Genomic DNA, 20895 nt, shown 5'->3' with positions numbered 1-20895 from the left:
TCCTTGAGCCTAGAAGGTAGACAGGCTAAGAAAAAACGTGCAAATTTGGCTTATGCATTGCTCCAGTTAATGTATACAACGTCCTCTGGCCCACAAATACAAACCAGGCTGGACTGTGCTCCGGGAATAGGTTTCTAGCTAATGCAGAAGCAGGTGGCATAAACGTCTGGAGCAGTAACCTCTTGCAAACAGGCTTCTCATGCAGCTTGGAGCATGATCGGGCTACCCGGTCAACACGTCCAGCTGGAATCCTGTATAACGGACTCCTTAATGAGCTTGGCAAGACAATCAGGTTAGTGTATTGGTGTATTTTACTGCTTCCACTATGCAGCTGGCCATAGGGTAAACAGTATATTTCACTTGGAGAACTGGTCACCAGGTAAAATAGAAAACCATTAAGCTGTTGATCACCTAGGCTAGCAAAGGCCCTGCTAACCTCGGATTTGGGGAGGGAAGAGCAATTTTGTCACCTTAGCATTTGTTATTTTCAGAAGCTGCTAAACAGTGACCTGGTGAAAAACAAAGAGCACTTTTCTGTGCTCCCGGCTGGTGCTTCCACCAGAGGGCTCTGCGGACACACCTTTGTGTTCAGAATGAGCAATCAGGTGAAAATGTCCAGGTTTAATCAAAATGTTGCTTCCAGCCAGTATGGTGTTATGTTATGGCAGAGTCCGCCCCTTTAATTAGGATTCTTTAGGGGCAGTGCTGTCCATACACAGCCTGTAGCTACTTTACTGACATCGTACGAACTCTCCATAGCTTGCAACTTGTTCCTAAACATTCTTTGTGGGGACACATTGGGAAATGTGGTTTCATACCCTACAGCCAATAGAGAACAGAGCAGGAAAGTGTTCATAGCCAGTCCGGGTAACTCCCCAAGAAACCTACATTAGCTGCTGCAATGTGTTAGATTTAACTGAAATGTATGAACATATAAATTTTAGAGAGCAGTGTAGGGGAAAGGGACCTGGGGATCCTGGGGACAGCAGGGTGACCATGAGCCAGCACTGGGCCCTTGTGGCCAGGAAGGCCGACGGTACCTGGGGGGGATTAGAAGGGGGTGGTCAGTAGGTCAGAGAGGTTCTCCTGACCCTCTAGTCTGCCCTGGTGAGGCTGCATCTGGAATATTGTGTCCAGTTCTGGCCCCTCAGGTCCAGAAGGACAGGGAGCTGCTGCAGAGAGTCCAGCGCAGCCACGGAGATGCAGAAGGGAGTGGAGCATCTCCCGTGTGAGGAAACGCTGAGGAGCTGGGGCTCTGGAGCTGGAGAAGAGGAGACTGAGGGCTGACTCGTTCATGGGGATCAATATGGAAAGGGGGAGTGTCAGGAGGATGCAGCCAGGCTCTTCTGGGTGACAACCATGATAGGACAAGGGGCAATGGGTACAAACTGGAACACAGGAGGTTCCACTTAAATACAAGAAGACACTTCTCAGTGAGGGTAACAACACTGGCCCAGGCTGCCCAGGGAGGCTGTGGAGTCTCCTCTGCAGACATTCCAACCCGCCTGGACACCTTTCTGTGTAACCTCATCTGGGTGTTCCTGCTCCGGCGGGGGGGTTGGACTGGATGAGCTTTCGAGGTCCCTTCCAATCCGTGACATTCTATGATTCTACGATAAATTGCTGTGCTGGCCTCCCAAGACCCCTTGGCGGTTGAATGCCCAACACACCGCCCCGCTACCGAACTCCCGGGTCCCGGTATCGAACTCCTGACCCGCAGCACCGCTCCGCCCGCCGCATGTCCCCCCGCCCGCCGCGGCGGAGGGGGCGGAGCTACGCGCCGTGACGTCCCGCGCGGCCGTTTGACGCACGACGCGCCGCCCGCCGGCGTCTGGTGCGCGGCCCGGCCCCCGCCTGCAGCTGCCGCCGGCGGAGCCCGAGGCGGCGGCACCGGCACCATGGCGGGCGGCCCGCAGGAGAACACGCTGCTGCACCTCTTCGCCGGGGGGTGAGTGCGGCCGGCGCGGCGGAGGGCTGGGCGCGGGGTGGCGGCCGGCGGAGAGGCGCCCGGCCGCTGCCTCGTGTGAGGGGCGAGCCGGCTGCCGCGGGGAGAGAGGCTGAGGGTGGCGGGCACAGCCCGCGGCCTTCCCGCCGTCCCCTCACGGCCCCGCGAGCCCCTGAGGAGCCGGTTCAGCGGCGGCCGGGCGGCTCCGTCCTGGCTCTGTGTGTGAAGGGCGATTCTTTCCAGATTTAGAAAATACATCCTTAGCAGGCCAAGCAGGAAGGGTAAGGAGGGATCACGGTACGACTTGAGGTCAGCACTGGGCAGGGTTAGCTGCGCCGCTGTGACATTTAGCTATATATAATTTCAAAGTCTTGCAGAGCTGTGGCATCCAGCTCTATTAAATGAAACACTTTACTCCGAATCCTCCTCTTCTGCTGAATGGAGCAGGAGCTGAGGGATGTCAGCCAAAAAGCGTTGTCCAGACTGCAGGCTTCGTGCTTTTTGGTGGACCAGAGCTTGGTTTTGTCACGGAACATGAGTATTTGCACAGCACTTTGATAAGCTCTGCGTAGGTGACAGTTAATAGTGGAGGCTGCGTAACTGCCTGATCCGTATGAGTACACTGAAAAGCAAGTACTCCAAAATGGGGGAAGACAGACAGAGAAGGTCCTGGTCCGGGCCACTTCTTTTAAGTTCTTGTAAAGTGCTGTAAACTTCGTATTTTTGTTGTGTTAAAAGCTTAAATAACAACTCTACCCAGCCCAAGCCACAAACCGCCAGTCAAAAATCCTCCCCAAAAGCCTTGTTGATTAACTTATTACAGTAATTTTGATAGTAGTCCAGTAAGATCATTTTATGGTGTAAATTAAAAATAATTTAAAAAAAAAATCTTCTGTAATGTGATAGTAGAAATCTTCTTTAATTGTAATATTTTTTAATGGCTTCAACGATGTAAGTAGTAGAATATTGTGTAGAGCTCATCAGCTGACAATAGTTAGGAAGCCAGCATGAAACCCATTGCTTGTTTAAATCTGTTTAGTAGTGGCCCATTGTTTCTTCTGTTGCTAAACAGGAGACTTCGGTCTCCTCTGACATGTCCCTGGAGCGGTAGGTTCATTTAATATAATATTAAACCAAACAAAGTTAAGTTTTCCAGAGGCGCTGACCTTATTCTGCGGACTTGAACTTTGTGTATTAAGTTCTGTTTTCCCCTGCACCTCTTGCATTAGCGTAATATCTGGAGCCTGTGACAGAAACTGGACACGAATGTACACAAGCAACTTGTTTGGGTAGTAGTAATGCCTATGCAGAGCTCTAGGTGTCCTCATGTAACTCATCAGACCATAAATGAATAGGAATTTTAAACTCATTAGTGTTTTAAGCTAATACTGAGTGATCAGCATCTTCCTTACTCATTTCATGTGCCCTCCAGCTTCTCTAATGATCCTGCCAAACAACCATTTTCTGCAGCGTGCCTGGGAAGTCACCAGGTCCAATCTGTTTTTGGGAGAGAATGGAGGGGAAAGAGTGGAAACACAGCGAGGAATATCCCTCTTACCACTCTGGGATAATAAGATAGATCTATTTCTAAAGCAGTGATGAAAATACAGCATAGAGGAAAGAGGTGGTCTTTTAGGGTGTACAGGCCTTTAAATGTTTGTTGCTGGACCTCATTCTTGTTCTGCATATCTTGCTATTTACAGAGACACGGAAAAGTGTGCTATGGTTTATCTTGCTGTGATGTTACAGAAGGGAAAACGAGACAACAAATGTAGTCTTCTCGTGCACCAGGCAATGCTAAAGTGTTTGGTCCAGCCGCCCACCATCCAGTTTATTTCAGAGTGGTTCCTTGTTCAAGGCCCTGAACTTCCATATCCTGTGTACATAACTACTAACGCTATTATCTCTGTTTTTCAAGTGAGAAATGCAGACTTCTTAGGGCTCGCTGGATAGGACAAGAAATCGAACATCAGTTTCGAAGTGTTGCCCAAGCTATGAAAACACCTTTCTCTACGTATAAGAAATGTAGTAGGAAATAGGTGATATGTTTGGAGGGGCTAGACCAGCCAGCTGATAAGCAAGCTGGCAACCCAAATCATGTTAGATATGAGGTTCTGTGCCATGTGTGCCTTTCACATTTCAGTTTGTAGTAGAAGCAGTGGTAAAGAATGCCTGCTCAATAAAACCTGGTTAAAGGAGCTCAGCTGTGATAATATTTTGCTACATCGGTTACATCATTGAAGGAATTTTAGAAAGAATTTAGTGTGGTAGTGCTTGAATAATAGTCTCTGTTGAAGTCCTTTCTTGGTCCCTCAAACACCTTTACCTTTGCACTTCCTTTCAGAGAACACTGTAATAATAAACAGGTTGTATTGTGACATAAAGCTGTTTGCAGAGCCAGGACCCTGGATAAAATTACCTCTCCAGCAGAAGAAGTTCAGAATATAAGTAATGTAAAATGCTAACCTTTGTTCAATTGTAAAGTATTTTTTGCAGATAAAGAGCAGCCCATTCACTTGAAATAATTTTGATAGAGACATTATTTGTGTTATAGTAGCTTCCTGTGAAGGGGAGAATGGGCTGCGGCGTCAGCTTAAGAAGACATAATACAGTATCCTCGTGTGTGCACAAAAAAGGCAGGCCAGCCTCAGAGAATCTTAATGGCCAGAACAGAATAGAAGTGTTCAATACTTCAGAGAGTAGGAGTAATGAAATGCGCTTGAATATTTGAAAGTGCTCTCCAGTTGTTGAAAGAGACTTATATTAGAGGCAGACAGACTCATTGGCTTTCTTTTCTTCCTATTCGTTCCTCTCAAGGTTCACTGCTGGCAGCAGCAGACCAAAGCTCTTGGCATTTTGGGGGAAGGTGACCCTGAGGGCAGGGAAGATTTCAGAAGCAGCAAAGAGAATGATGCCCGAGTTGCACAAAAGACGTGAGCATGTTTACGAGTCTGGGTTCGTGCCTCCCTGCTGAAGTCAGTGCAGTTGTTGCTTGTTTTTCTTTGGGAAAAACTCTGGACTAATCTGCAGCAGAGGTTACTCCATGTTGTGTTCCCAGCTGAGTAATACTGTTTACTCCAGGGATTTCTTAAGAAGTGGTATTTAGAGGTTGCAGTGCCCTTCGTAGAACTGGCAAAGAGCAAAAACTGGGAACAAACTTTTAATCTTGATTTCATTATAGGTACTGTGTGTCATGCTGGGTTGTAAGTTATGATTAAATTATGATTCCTCTAACCAAGCAGCTCATCATCTTTGCCCATGATCTTGCTAAAGTCAGAGGTATTCTGCTGAAAGATCATTAAGGGTTTAGATGCTTTTTTTTGTTTTGATTTGTTTTTTTGCAGAACTCCTTTAACATTCAGCATTGTGTTATTATTCATATTAAGAATATTGCTCAGTGATTAAATCTAGGACAGATTAAGTAAGCCCTACTCTTAATTAAGATTCTTGACATCTATATCAATTGCACTAGTGGGTGCTGAGAGTTTATTTCAAGTGCAAGTCATTGGTGTCTTGGGGGTGGACTTTGTAAAGATAGAAAGCTGGCAGCAAGAAAAAAATGGAATTGGGTTTTGAGACTTAGATCCTCGGCATGTTTTTTAAACAGTTTTTCTTTTAATGGAAGTAAAAAATAATTTTCCTGTGGCTTTTAAGGTCTAGCGCATTATGTATCTCCATAAACACGAAGTACGTTTCATTCTTAGGCCAAGAGTTTCCTTAGTTCCTTGGTTTGGACACCACAAGGCAGAGAACTGTATTTTGCTGCTGTAGTGATACATGAGGAGGCATTCAAAGCCTGAGGTGCAAATACTGGTTTTCTGGCAGTAAGTGACAGACCAAAGCTGATGGATTGTTGGGTGTCTCGCATTGAAGAGATTTTCTGTCTGTGATACATGCAGAGCGTAGCTGGGAACCTCTTGTGATATGCTTGCTGTGTGACCTGTTCAAGATACTCTAACATAGTGTTTTGCTTCTGAGGAGGTTTTTCTCTTTTGACTAAGGACAGATTTAGACATTGCTGGGGATTTTTTTCGAGAGGCTGTGGAAAAAACACCGCTTAACATCTATGGAACTGTCGTTCTGCACTGATGTGTCAAAAAAACCCACTTCGATCCAGCATGAAGACTTTGAGGTTTTGCCTTGATTGCAGCATAAGATTTTCCCAAATGAAATTTATCAGGCTGTATATCTGTAGCCTGAATCTTTCAGGGTTTATGGCTGTTTATTCAGCTGAATAAGGCTTGTTGTTTTTCCATTCTTCCCAGATGTAGGCATTTGGAGCACCCTAGGAATACAAAGTGTTTCTTTTATGCACAGTGTGTTATTTTTCAGCTATCTTTCTAGGGCATAGAGCAACACCAGGTTATGAATTCCCATGTGGAGGAAAATCAGCTCCGCTGAAAATGCTGCCCAATACATCCAAGTCCTTACTTGAACTATCTGCTGTGTATTTGTATTTGGGACATAATGTATGCACCCTGTTGACATTCAGAAATTCCTGTTAGAAATTCCTCTTAGATGTCACACTGACAACATAAACTCTGAGCGGCTAAAACTAGTGATGCAGAATATTAACTCACTGTCTCAAATATCAGAGGGTTGCATATGCATTACCAGAAGTACTTAAATATTAAAGGCTACGTAAATTAACTGGATTATCAAACTAAAAGGGTGAAAGGCAAGGAGTGGGTTAGAAAGGCAAGACGACAGCTGATGCAGGAGGGAATATGCCAGACAGGCTAAAAGTTGTATGGCAAGATGTCACTCTGGACTGAGCAGCTGGTAGTTCTGAAACAGCAAATGGAGTTTCAGCATTCTGAACGTATGAATTGTCACTGTGAAAGTATTGGTTTAATGTTCATAAATGTGAAATAAATGAGGACTGAAGATGGGAGCACACAGTAGTGAAGCATTGGTAGATAAATGAATTGAGAATTAAGGCAAATTCCCAGACTTACAGTTTCCCTTGAGTATGTTGATTAATCAGGTGTTAATTGTACATATTTGTGCCTGTATTGGATGTACGTAGTAGGAGAGGTGGCAGTGGGGATCTGCAAGAGGGACCCTCAAAACATTTCCCGCTCTGAGCAACAAGTGTGAGCTGTGGGAACAGGAAAGGTTTTGCTGGAGAAGCCATTCCTGACCTCTCGTTTTGCCCCAGGATCTAATTTCAGAGAAATGTGAGCAACGTGAGATGCACCTGACAAAACGGAGAAGGATAAAACAGAAGCGATGTCCTCCAGAGTAGTACTGACGCAACAGAAGGCTCGTGTCCAAGCCCTGCTTCAGTACACAAAGTAATCAGAGACCTACACAAAATAAGCAGAGGCCTGATAAGGTCTCTGTGAACACTGTCATTTTTGAGCCAAATGACACAATTTCAGCTGCTGTGTACCTAGTTCCATGGACAACGTTGTGACTTTATTAAACAGTCAAAGCACAAGTGCTTTGAAAGGGGTGAAGGCAAAGCTCTTTCTTACAGTATCTGTCACTTTGGATATATGGACTGTCCCTAGTTTAGATTTTTTGCCTTTCAGCAGCAAAGAGGAAGAAGCAAGAACTTGGAGGGTAAACTCACTGAAGTATGCTGTTAAATCATATTGCTGGTCTCAGTGAAAACACAGTTTCTTCTGTGAGATGCACTTGTATCTGAAAAGCACAGTGTTTGTGATCATGTACTTGGACAGAATCTTGCAGAACACAAGAAGGAAGTTGTATTCCCCAGCCATGTGGTCTTTTGAACCTTATAAAGAACCTTGATTTTTGTGGTTGTACAGCCAGGGTGGCCAGGCTGTTAATGAAAGGGTTTGGGGAAAGAATAGTTAGTGTTTGATAGAAGACATACTGTTTCAGCAGGCAAAACAAGCTGTACCAGATAAAGCATTTATAAACTAGTGGTTTTGTACAGCTTGGATTTTTCTGCCATTCTTTAATTGCCCTCTTCCTTGTGTTTTTTTTTTAAAAAAAATATTCTCCTAGTAAAATAGTTCATGTATAGATGGGGCTTTAGAAAATATGCAGTAGTACCGTTATTAATGTCCTTTTATGGATCTCTGTTCCCAAAGTATTGCATGCAAACTTCTTATGACTCTAGCAAGCAATACTTTTTATTTTTTTACATGCAAGACAAAGGATAGGATTTTTTTTTAAATTTCATCTCCCTTTCATGGGAAACTACTTAAATTACAATTACACCTTAATTTGAAAGAGAGTTAAGTTGTTGACTTGTGGTGTTTTCTAAGGAAAATGGCAAACATGGGTTTTTGAAGGAATCACATGCTTTGGCAATTGTATAAACAAATAAAAGATTTCCTAATCAATAGGTTCAGTTGTAAACACACTTGGAAAAAGACTGAAATGTTTAGTTAAGTCTTCCTAAATCCCAATGTATTTGATTAATAAAATTTAGATACAGTATCTTTTAGCTAACCTTAGCATTATGTTTAATCGTGAAGTTTGACAGAAGGGACATTCAATTACCAAAGAGGAACAGCACTAGAGAGAAATACTTTGACCAGTTGCTTTCGAGATCACTGGTTACAATGAAAAATTAGGACTCGTACGCCTTGTATTATTGTGCTTTTTCTGAGGCTCAGTCTAACTACATTAAGATGAGTATATGCCTACTATAGGGTCATTTATTTTTTCTTTATATACTTATGTGTGTGTCTATATGTGTATGTATATATGTGTGTGTGTGTGTATATTTCATTTTTGTCTTTCTGTTATCAGTGTATGGGATTTCTGTTCTTTAGTAGCTTTCTGTCATGTTATTCTGTTTTCCCACCCTCCCTCTCATCCTTGCAGCTTCCTTTCTCCCACTCCTCAAAAAAAGTTGATATCCATTGTTTTTAAGAGGGCCTAACTTGTGTAGTTTTGATATTTGCTGCTTCTGTAGATGGCTGGTTTAATCACAAGTACTGAAATGGTGAAGAATTATATGGCTGTCTTTTCTGTCTATAGTGTCCTTGTTCTCATCTGCCAGCTTCCTGCTTCCCATAAGAAAAATCCATCCAAGGGTACATCTGTTTAGGACAACAGCCTCTGAAACGTGGATGCCTCTGAAGTTTTGACAGGCAGAATTCCAAGTTCCAGCAGAACACGGGACCAGCAGATGATCGTTCAGGGATTTTTGTTAGTGCTGGGTATCATCTTTGTGTTTACTAATCTCATCGCTACACATGATCATTATAACAGTTTCTCAACCATCTCTCTCCTCCCCCAGGGCTTGGGAACAGTCTCCCTTGCCTCATGCCAAAACTGACCTGCTTCCTAATAATTTGTCCACAATGTAGAGCAACTTGAGACAAGTCTTCAGATTTTATTTATATGCTGTGCTGTGATTTGACACATCTGTGCGGCTGTGATTTTTCTGACTCTATCTTCTGTTTAAATTGTGTCTTACAGATGCGGAGGAACAGTTGGTGCCATCTTTACATGTCCCTTAGAGGTAATAAAGACGAGGCTCCAATCTTCCAAGCTGGCCTTCCGGGCTGTCTACTACCCACAAGTCCAGCTGGGGACCATCAGTGGTGAAGGAATGGTCAGGCCAACATCTGTATCACCTGGACTCTTTAGTGTTTTCAAGTGAGTGCTGCTCCTCCTGTTGCTTGACACCAGTGATGTGAATTTCAATTCTTCTTTGCAAACATGGAATGCAAATTTTGCCCCAGACTCACACTGGAAGGATTCCTGTCAGTTTGGCTTCTTCCTTCAACAGTAGAAAGATAAATTATTATTTTAAAAACACATACATATTCAGGATTCCCGAGCGTTCCTTTGAACTTCACAGAAGTTTGCTGCCAGCACTTAGAAACTTTCCAAAGTGAATTGATTTGAATAAGTGTCTGGAGATGTTATTTTTAAATGGCGTCCTCACATTTAGGCTCTTTGATCGTGATGACTTCCTAGGGATCAATACATAGGACATACTGTAAACTCTTGATGTGCCTTAGCTTGTGGGAACTATCACAGAAAATATTCTGGAGGAAAGGGCTTTTTCTCTTTTTCAACACTGAGAAGTGTCATCTGTGTCTCTTATTGAGAGTAATCATGTTTACTGGCTCCTTGGAGCATTGGAACAGGTAATCCTTACTTGCTGGGGTCGATTCTTTGCAAATGATTGGAGGACTGAATAAGCCACATATGTGGTCTTTTTCCTGGAGCCATTCTCAGTTTGCTTTGAGCAGCTAGTGGAGATCCTTGTTCCTACTGGTGGCCGTGCTATTCACCTGTTTGATGGCGGAAAGTTTTAATTCTCTCTTAAAGCGCTGTATTTTTGGAACATCATATAAAAGAGAGGGCCTGTAGCCTTTCCTTCACCTTAATGGATCAGCATTGTAACAAGATTTCTGATTCTCTGCGCTTAGTGATGGGTGTCAGCCCCTGATCTGTCTTTGAAGCTGGCCATGCTTTGAGCGTGGGTTTGAACCAGATCACCTCCAGAATCCTGTGTTCCGATATATTTAAAGTTATGCTTGTCTGCACTCTTGTGTGGATGATCTATGACTCAAATTTATGGGAGTGAGGGAAGGACACATTTTGCAAAAGCAGTCTCACTAAAATATAATGTCTAATTGGAGTCTTGGAAGCTATTATCTTTTCCTGAGCTATAGCTGACTTAATGAGCTCTGTTTGCTATTACATGTTGTCTTTGCCAGTTATTACTATGCATCAATCCCATCTACACCTGTATTACCCACGATCTCTGAAAGCCTCCTGTGTGGTACAGACTGCAGCAGTTGATGCTCCAGCTGTTCCCTTTTCACGTGTATTGATAAAGAAGAGGAAATGTGAAATCATCTAACTTACAACTGCTGAATAGTTTTACCAACAATTCTGAAGTCCAAATCTCCATACTGTATTTCATGTCAAAGCACCACAAACTTATGGTTCAGACCTCATGCAAATGGCTTGAGTTTATTTGGATCATTAAGCACCGCAGGGTGATGCAGAGAGGTCCTGTTTAGATCAGGTAGCAGAAATGCCAAAGAAAATAATGACTAGCAAAGCAAGCGGAATGGTTTTATGTAAGGCCAACACGCTTGGCAGATTGCCTGGGGAGAAGCTGCACAGTTATATAACAGTACAGTGCTAATTCAAATTCTCTGCAGAACTATCTGGCTAGAGTCGTTCTGGGACTTGAGTTTCTGTATTGTAAACAGTGCTGCTTTCCCCTGCCAAACATTTCTTTGTCTATTCAGAGGTGAGTCTAGAGCAATTCGTGACTGAAAACGTGAGGTAGCGCCAGTTGCCGTTGATTTTTCATCTCCTTTCCCTTGCTGTCTTTTCACCTTGCAGCATGGGACTTTAGGCAGCTGTAACTAAAGAAGTGAAAACTTCAAGGCACAAGGCCCTTAATTCATCCTCGTGGCCCATCTTTTTCTGGATCGTCTTTTTCTTTAGGGAGAGAGGAAATAATTTAAAATTGGGTCAGCCTCTTAATATGTTTATTAAGCTCATTAAATTTGGTGAGTAGGATCTTAATTTCATTTTACTTCAGGAATTGCTTAGCTGCATGTATCACCAAGTTTTCAACCTGCTTGCTCCAGTGGATTGAGAAATGAGAGCAAAATATTTATGCTGTCATTTCCTTGCAGGCAGCGTCTAGGAAGAACAGATAATGCTATCGATTATGATCTTTCTGATAAAATACAAAGTTATAAAGAAAGAAGTCAAGTCAGGTCTTTTGCATTTACTCTTCCATGTCTTTCTCAATCCTGGTCATGCATTCATTGCCAGACTGGATATCACTTGGGCCTTCTGTTTTGTGAAAATTAGAGCCCTACATATAAAATTGCTCTGTAAGAGTTAGAGGTGTTGAGTATGAAAGCCCCTTAACTACTGTAAATAGAAAGAAAGTAGGTACTCAGGAGGGCAGGTTAAACCTGCCGCTGAACAGAAAGCGCTCCAGAAGGACAGGCTGTTTTTGTCTAATCCATTTAAGATTCTGATGAGTCACCCCAGCTGGAATCTGCAGTCGTGACTGTTAAGTGACAAAGAACAAGTAGTTGGTGAATCTGTCTCCTTGGAGACACTCAACCCTGGAGTTTACACTGAAAGTTCAACTCTGCTGCAGAAGCAGCGTTTCAGAAGCTCCTAGATCTTCTTCTGTCTAATGAGCTTGGTTTTGGAATCTGTGGGGAACATGCTCAACAGTGCTAATGACCTAGAAAGCAAATTCTGGAAAATTGGTGGTTCTACCAGGGGCACGTGAATTACGCATGGAGCCTGGTGTTATCTGGATTTTCTTGCATGATGTTCACCAGGTGAGTTCAGTTAAGAGGGCTGCTGTCTAGCAGGTTGCGCACTGAAGTCTCAGTAATTACTGGACTGCACCTGGCTTTCACTGGTAAATGCTTGGCTGTTGGCTAGTATTTGGTGGCTGTTTTAGTACTTGTTTATATGTCTGCTGTGAGCAGTCCAAGGAATTTGTAAGATAAGTCTTTTTTAATGAGGCGCTTAGCAAGGTGTTATACAGAACTTGGCAGCTGCTGGAGAAGCTACCCAAACAGTTTATCTTCTTCAAGGAAGTCCTAGCCCAGTGTGCCTTTGTGTGAGGGAAAATGGGTGGAAATGGTGTGGGAAACCTGGGCTGTAGCAATTGCAGAACTGCAGGAAAGCATCACTTGGTGATCTTCCTGCTTGAGACCTGATCGTCAAGTCCAGTCCTGGCAGGGATTCACAGCAGGACCTCTGTAGTTGGAGTTTACTTGGGTAGGATGATGGGAACTGTTTTGAATTGGGTAAGGTGATGGGAACTGTTCTGAATGCCTTCAAAACCAGATATCCCTGAACTCCCTGGGGAGACATAGCTTCTAGTATGGTTGCCACATTCAACTTTCACTTTGCGTGGAAAAAAAACTCACAGAACTAGGTAATTGTAAAAGGGAAAAATATTTCATTTTTCCTGTCTCTATACAGGAAGCAAACTCCTGAATTGCTTAGATACAGAGAATGCCAAAAATATTCTTTTGTTCATCAGAGTCACCTATCACTGGATTCTCCATGATTGGAGAAAATGGAATCCATGGATTCTCCTGACTGCCTTCAAAGAAAGGAAATCCTAACCTTGTGCCATAAGACACACATTTGCCTGTAATGCACTGAAATTTTATGGTATAGTGGCTTTTATCCAGTAGTATATAATTCTGCTGATCTTCAAGTATATTATGTAGCTTAAAAGCTAACAGCTTCACAATTAATAGTCATTACTTTTGTACAGTTCTTTTGACTGACTGACAGAACAAGAAGCATAACTTTTAACCCAAATATTAACTTTTTTCCCTGTTTGTTTTTATTTTAAGGTCAATTCTAGAGAAAGAAGGACCAAGGTCACTCTTCCGAGGGCTGGGTCCAAACTTGGTTGGAGTTGCACCATCAAGGTAAATAGTTAAACTATTGCTAAAAGACACATTTAAGGTACCAACTCAAATGTTGCAGTGCATTTGTGATTCAAAAGAATAGGTCATGAAGTTGTCCCATCTGTAAACTGAGATTTGTGCATGCATACTGCACAGTATACATACCAAGAAATACTTTAAAAATCTGCTTTACACTTGTATAACACTAGAAGGTGCAGATTAAATGAGGCACTTAAATTCCAAGTCATTGCAAGAGCCACTTATCATGCGCTTGAGAAAACAAGAGAAAGTCATGCAGAAAATCTGTAGGATTAGTATTTGCATTTTTCTAATATGATGTGCTGCTTCCCTGCGAATACATAAAATACTTGCCAAACACCGAGTAGGAGCTAGATGCCAAGGGATGGGAGTACCTATCTGGTCCTTGATTGCCTAAATTCTCAAATGAAGAACTGTACCTGAGGGGGAAAGACTTGCATCGCTGCCATACAACAGCTCTCTGTGTGTTTCCCCCCCCCCTTTTTTTTTTTTTGTTAAACAGGACCAACAAAAGTAGTTACAAAGTTTGTTTGTATTTGGAAGTCTTGCAGGCACCTAAATGGTTTCCACAAATGCCTATGACACTCCAGTTTTTGGCAGGGCTGAAGATCTTTGTGCCTCGCAAATGTCAAAATGTGTTAGCAATTGGGAAACTGGCAGATGTTCTCTGCCTGAAATAAAAGGAACTGGAAGAGTGGTGTACTCCCTCTCTGGCCTCTTGCCTAGTAGGTAGAATGTTCCCCCCAGAAGTGGGGAATCCTATTTCTGTACAGGTAGTCCTTGCAGCAGAGATCTGAGTCCAAAACCACCTGCTTTTTCATGCACCTTACTCGTGCTGTCTTCTGTATTCCTTCATATTCTTCCATAAGGTTGGAATAAGGTACTTTATAGAAATCCTCAAATTGTAGCCACCAATAGCCACTTGTTTTTAGCAGTTCACGTCAAGGAGCTGTGATCTGAACGCATTTGGTTCAGACAACTTCTTACTTCGGCTGTTGCAGATCATCTGAGTTTCGTCTACTCCTATGCATTATGTAGGGATTAGAGGTGTGTAAAAACTCTTTCATTTCAGTCCAGGGTCAAGTGGTTAAAGCACAAAGTGCTACTAATGCAGTTACAGTGCAGAACAAATTTATGGAAAACATGGGCTCCAAGTGGGAAAGTGACCATATTGCCTCCAATCTCAGACTTGGTGTAGAATTAAAATATTTCTACCCTGTGGGTGTCAAGTCAGATATTGGCACTGTCATGTAAGGAGAAGAGAAAAACCACCAAACAAACAACAACCATGTCTTTGTAGATGGAAGCAATCATATGGAGGCCTCTTTGGAAAGAAAGTTGCTTTTTGGGGGCAGGAAGAAAAGTAATGTCTAATTTGACATTGTGCGTATTACATTGCTGCTTTTTTTTTCCACCCCCCCGACAGAGCTGTATATTTTGCATGTTACTCCAAAGCCAAAGAGCGATTTAATGGCATTTTTGTGCCCAACAGCAACATTGTGCATATCTGTTCTGCAGGTTCTGCAGGTATGTATTTGTAACTCATCTTCCGTACGGTCTGCAGCAATACCCCAGTGTCCAGCCCCTCACCAACTGCAGGCAATACTTGCATTGGTATCTGTGTAGCTCTGAGACACACCTTAATTCTTTATTTATTCCAGGCTGTTGTTGCTACAAGACTTCTTCTATCCCTCTCAATAGTTAGGAAACAAATAGAATGAATTGTAAGGGGGAACTGGACTTTCAGTCTGGCTGTCCAGGACCTAACACACCAGTCTGGGCTGACAGCTCTGGATAATTGTGGTATATGGATGAGTACAGAGGCCAGTATATATGTGGCACATTCTGAAAATGTACACTTAGTTTGAGGTTGTGTGGGCCAGAAAACAGGAGTGTGCTAGCTCCTAATTTAACCTGCCTATAGAGGAACTGTTTTCCCATTCAACACTTTGAAATATTTCTAGATTGTTGCTAACTAATTTGGGGTGAACTTTTTTTCCAACTGCAATGCTATGGCAACATCTCTGAATGTAAGAAAATAAAGACAGCAGTAACCTTTTGATACTGTTTTAGTCTCGTTGTTTCAGGATGTTGTATTTTTCCTGCCAGGATGGGGAAAATAGTCTGTTTTGTAGGAAAAATACTGCAGGAGAGCTCCACTAGTTCAAGCATCAGTCACCAGAGTGATCATCAAAACTAATGTTTCCGAAGCTAACCCCTTAATTACGGGTGCATTCTGTTAATGAGACGGCTCAATGGCACCACCTAGAGCCTTGGGGAAAACAAAAGACTAAAACGTGTTTTCCCTGCAGATTTCCTTTTATGTATTATTCCAAATGCCAGTCAGTAAGTGAGGTATCTTGTCTACAGCAGTCTTTAGGAACATGAAGTACATATTAAAATAGGTGCAAAAAGGAAGAATCCTTTAAGAAATTCCAAGGCCATTGGTCAATGCCTCCTGAAGTTTAACATGAGCTGGTTCTTTAGCAAGAGAAAGATTGTAAGCTACGCACCTTTTTTTCTTTTGAAACCTCTAGATAGAGCTGGTAACTAGGACTATGGCACTGCACAGTGTATAAAGTTCATGTTTGCCATGGCAATGCATTGGCCTGGATTCAGCTATACTTTTGATTTTCTTTTTTTCAGCCTTTATCACAAATTCCCTGATGAATCCTATATGGATGGTGAAAACCAGAATGCAGCTGGAACGGAAGTAAGTAACTGATGGAGGGAGACTGGATGCCAGTGAGTGGCTAAGGGAGCCTCTGGAAAACCAAGCTGTCACATTTTTACTCCTGGTTCTTTGCACTGTGATAGATCTTGCCCCAGTTGTTTCTCTGAGTCTCAATTCCACCTTTCAAGCCTGGTCAGACTAAAGGTTGAGGTTCTGTGTGTCATACTTCAGTTTGATGCACGGTTACTATTGAGAAGGACGTGGAAGTTACCTTGAGTGCTGAATTACCTTCAGTTTCTAGTTTCACTGTAAATCTTAGGTAAATTTGGGTATAGCATTAATTTTCTCTCAGACTCCTGCTTACAGAATCTTGTGTACTTCATGGGTTGGTGTTGAGGATAGATATATCCAGGACTGAAATGCTTTCACACAGCAAACAGAGGCTGTGGAAAGGTCAGAAGAGCTCACGTGGGAGGCTGAGCAGGAGGTTGCAGTCTGTGTCCTATTTGGCAACATCACTCGTTCTGATCCCAGACCACACAGTTGTGTGTTCCTGCAGCAAACCAGGGTTACTGGTGCACAGCGAGGTAGCTGTGAACAGAAAGGCTGATGTTTCTAAATTGTAATGAAGCCACATGAGTTTAGTTTCATAAAACATTCTAGGGGCAATAAGAATCTGTTGCAGTGGTTTAATGATCTTTTGCTTCCTTTGGCATCGTATTATTGTTAACCATACCTCCTGAAGACAGAGAGGGAATTTGACAGTAATATCTTTTAGTTGAGTGATTCACAGTCACTGGTGGTTATTGAAGCAATGAGGAACTCTGCTAATAATGTGACTGCTTAGAATGGAAATTTCTTCCTGCAAGGACATGTTAGATCAGATAAGAAAGATCCTTTAAGGCACCACAATTTATAAATAATTGATAAGACTTAATTCCAGCACTTCACAGGGTGGCACCTTTGAACTGAGTGCTGCCTCTTAAAATGAAGGATAATTCCTCATGTAGCAGACCTCTGTCTCTTGGCATGCTGATGGTGACTTTAAATGACATTACTAGTTGAACACAAAACAGTGTCTCTTCAGTGCTTATTGTCTTTTAAAGCATTGGTGTGAATTATGACAGACTGGATTGAACTTGAGCTGTAAGAATCATTACAAGTATTTATTAGTGAATTAGCAAAGCCAAATGTGCACTTTTAGCATGATAGTCCTGTTCTATGCAGCTTTCCTAGAAGATTTTTGGAGTAAAACTAAAGAGAGAACCATTTTTGTAGTTATAAAAACTATTGAAAGCCATAGGATATATTTTTTTTAATATTAATTCTTTTTCTGGGCTCATTATATGCTGTGTTTTGTTTGTTTTTTAGAGTCAGAGGTTCAAAACCAATGAATGCTTTGCAGTGTGCTAGATATGTTTACCAGACAGAAGGTATCCGTGGCTTTTATAGAGGCCTGACTGCCTCCTATGCTGGGATTTCTGAGACCATTATCTGCTTTGCTATTTATGAAAGTTTGAAAAAGCACATAAAGGAAGTCCAGCTGCCCCCTTCTTCTCCTAACGGGACCGAAAGGAACTCGACAAACTTCTTTGGACTGATGTTTGCTGCTGCTGTTTCAAAGGGCTGTGCTTCTTGTATTGCTTATCCACATGGTATGTTATCTTTTCCATTTATGACTACAGTAGAACAGCTGTTGCTCGTAATCCAAGCCGAGAGATGGGGTTTAGGGCTGTAAAATTCTTAGTCGTTTGAATGGCCAAATGCCTATTACTGTGGCACGTGCGTATGCATTGGCGTTTTCAGTACTGGTCCCATCATTCCTAGTTAGTCATGTAGTTGGTGATTGGGACTTCCTAATTTCAAAACATCTCAAAAAATGCCAAAAAGAAATTGAGTGCCTAATGCTTCTGTTCTCACTAGTAGCCTCATCTGGGTCCCCATGGCCTTTGGGATTCTGTGATCAAGTGGTAGGAAACACTAGTGGGCTGAGCAGGGTTATTCTGTTTGGACAGACGTGAATGTTACCATGGTTATATAGAAAGAGGAATATTGATTATGTGAGCATCAGTGAAGCATTTAGTTCTGTAGCAGCTTGAATGAGCAAATAATCCATTCATTCCACATGAAAATGAGCACATCTTTAACTTTTGCTTCTTGCCTGAAGGGCAACGTGGACAGGATTCCATGGCTGAAAGTTGGTACAGGAAGGAAGGTTTTCCTGCCCCTGGGTTTTGCATACCTTTTCATGGTCATGGCGTGTTTCTTGATGGGCAGGTTTATATCTTGTTAACTTTGGACTCTGTTTCACTTTTCTGCAGAGGTCATACGGACACGGCTGCGAGAAGAAGGCACTAAATACAAGGCTTTCATTCAGACAGCACGTCTGGTAGCACATGAAGAAGGTTATCTCGCCTTCTATAGAGGACTCTTTGCTCAACTCATCCGGCAGATACCAAACACAGCCATTGTGTTGTCTACCTATGAGTTAATTGTGTATCTGTTAGAAGACCGTGGAAAGTAGCAGAGCCAGGACTCCTGTTACAGACTGTAGACCAATTTCTTCATTGAACAAATAGTCCTTTAAGAGACTGATGCAGGTGGCAGTGCTGGTGGGGAAACTACAAGTCTGTGATCACCTGCTGGATATTTCCTTTTGGATTCATGCGTTCTGAAAGGTCTCAAGTCATTAACGTTAATAGTTAATTATAACTTTTTTTTAACTTAATGATAATTAAACTGTTACTAAATTAAATTACACTATTTAATTTAAGTATATGTTTGTCCCTTTCCTTAAGCACAGCCATATGTGGTCAAGGAATGTACCTCATACTATTAAGTGATCTCTTGGACTGATGTTCATTAAAACTGTATTAAAACAAGAGAAGAACTGGTTTGGAAATTTGAAACTCTGTCTTCTTACCGCTGGGCTCATGTCACTTTTTAGCACTGTAATAGCATAATTCTCAAATAATGAACTTTGAGAGTTCTGATTTATTCAAAGTCCATCATTCATTGCTGTGTGAGCATCCTGGAGTCTTCAAGTAGGACAATCTTGTAGTATGTTTCTCTCTTTTGATGGTATGAAATACGCAGACCAGAATATCTTCGAAAAGCCACTTACATTGGCAATATTGCTGGAATGTGATTGTGGGAGGCTTTTAGTAAAAAATTAATTACCGTACTGTGTGCACTTATGCATTTGGTATACATGTGTATGCTGGTGTGTGTAAACAGATCTGTTATGATTCGATGGCTTTTGGACCTTGCTCTTGTGAGGGATGGAGAGCATAAGGACATAATGGTTGTGGCCTTGCTGCCCTGCAGAAATTCCATGAGATGCAGTAACTTGGTCATGTATCCTGACCTCAGCCTTTTAGTACTGTGGAGCTTTTTTGTGTTAAGTTTTCCTTCTACTTCAATGCTGGGGGTCTGGAGAGTGGGACAGAGAGTGAGATAGGCCCCAAACACTACAGACCATAAATGCAGTTCTGGATTCTGCTTTACAATATGATGTTGAGGAGTATTTCCCTCTTGATTTGACGTCCTTGTAGAGCAGTGCTGCTGATGGGAATGAGACACTATGTTATCTCATGGACACGTCACTGCAGTTAACACCAAAAAATCCACAGCCTATGTAAATAGTTTCTTTATGTCATTACTTGATTTCTTACGGAAGGAAATAAGGATTAGCCAGTTTAGTGCAGCCTGTTGAACCAGTATCTGCCACACAATGTCAAAGGGGTATTCTTCAACAGTAGTCATGGTACAGTTCTTACTTTGTCAGTTATAAATCAAATATCCTGCATACTTGAGATCAGTCCTTTCATAAGTATTAGAATATGCTTTTAATTTTAGTAGTCTCTTTACCACTTATGTTGCAGCAGTACCTTGTGACTAAAGTGTTGTATATTAATAATTACTGATAGTGCAGGATAAAATATTTTAGAACTCAAATGGGTAGATTTGTGTTTTGCTTTGCCCATACCATGCTCTCCTGTTCATTAGTGTCATTTGCTTTGGCAGCTGAGACAAACACTGCAGCATTTGAGCCCAGCTTCAGTCTTCCCTGCTGTTGAACTGAACAATGAGCTTCTCATGATCTGAGCAGGTGTTGAGGTCTTGAGCATAAAGTGTTTACGGACATCTTTGACTTCAAGGACCATATACAGCGGAGGTTTGGACTTCGGAGGAGCATGCAAAGCATTAAGAAACAGCTTAGTAGTGAGTAGGGCTTTCTTTTACAAAATAAAGTTTTCAGGCTCGTATTTTGTTGCAGAAATATAATGGGTTGATAACTGGATTGAAACCTTCACGTCTGTTCTCGTTAGAACCTGGCTGATGACTGGTACTTGAGGTCATATTTGACATCAATGTGATGGAGGAGCCTACTGCAAAGAGGGTAGAATGTGTGTATACCTCATTATGAGGCAAAACTCCAAAAATAACTGATTTCTATTATGTCTTACTGAAAAGACTGTATCACATTACCCCTAAGCTAAAATAGGAAACAGTTGAGTAACTAAAAATTGGCATGGTTTTTTTTATGGAGACAAGCAGCAAAAGCTTTCGTCTCTTTATAGGAGTCAAAATTGTCACACAGTGCTGTTTCTATTTTTGAGAACTAGGACAGTTGTGCTGCTCCTTTCTGAGATTTGCTTTCTGAAATCAGTATTCCTGTGTACTTACACTACAGTAACTCACTTTTAAAATGTTAGTGAAATGTGTAGACTGCTGATATCTTTTGAGATGAGGGGAGAGAACTCAAACCCCTTTGAGGACTTTGAGACTTGGTAAGAGAGAAAGCAAGAGAAAGTGAACAAATTTTTGTTCCACATAAATATGAGGGAAAACCAGGAATTCTAATGGATTTT

General features: G+C 42.1%; 1 protein-coding gene across 3 annotated transcripts in view; it reads left to right on the top strand.

The window, feature by feature from the left end:
* The first annotated feature begins 1854 nt into the window (after positions 1 to 1854).
* The window catches only part of SLC25A33 (solute carrier family 25 member 33), a 25954-nt gene continuing 6913 nt past the window's right edge, over positions 1855 to 20895 (top strand). The window contains exons 1-8 of one of the 3 annotated variants that reach the window (XR_010607408.1): positions 1855 to 1948; positions 9353 to 9532; positions 13252 to 13329; positions 14774 to 14874; positions 15994 to 16060; positions 17393 to 17676; positions 18343 to 18699; positions 20048 to 20245. Coding sequence is in view for 1 of the 3 variants with exons in the window: in XM_065649779.1 (XP_065505851.1) it covers positions 1899 to 1948; positions 9353 to 9532; positions 13252 to 13329; positions 14774 to 14874; positions 15994 to 16060; positions 17393 to 17676; positions 18343 to 18545 (963 nt within the window). In the remaining 2 variants the exon portion in view is untranslated. Of the gene's footprint in view, positions 1949 to 9020; positions 9080 to 9352; positions 9533 to 13251; positions 13330 to 14773; positions 14875 to 15993; positions 16061 to 17392; positions 17677 to 18342; positions 19172 to 20047; positions 20246 to 20895 lie in introns of those variants that run through there. The other 2 variants (XR_010607409.1, XM_065649779.1) reach the window with 2 other exon arrangements.

The sequence above is a fragment of the Caloenas nicobarica genome, chromosome 22 (assembly GCF_036013445.1).
Source record: "Caloenas nicobarica isolate bCalNic1 chromosome 22, bCalNic1.hap1, whole genome shotgun sequence".
Classification (NCBI taxonomy): domain Eukaryota; kingdom Metazoa; phylum Chordata; class Aves; order Columbiformes; family Columbidae; genus Caloenas; species Caloenas nicobarica.
The sequence above is the reverse complement of the archived record's forward strand: the minus strand, read 5'-3'. Positions and strand labels throughout refer to the sequence as shown.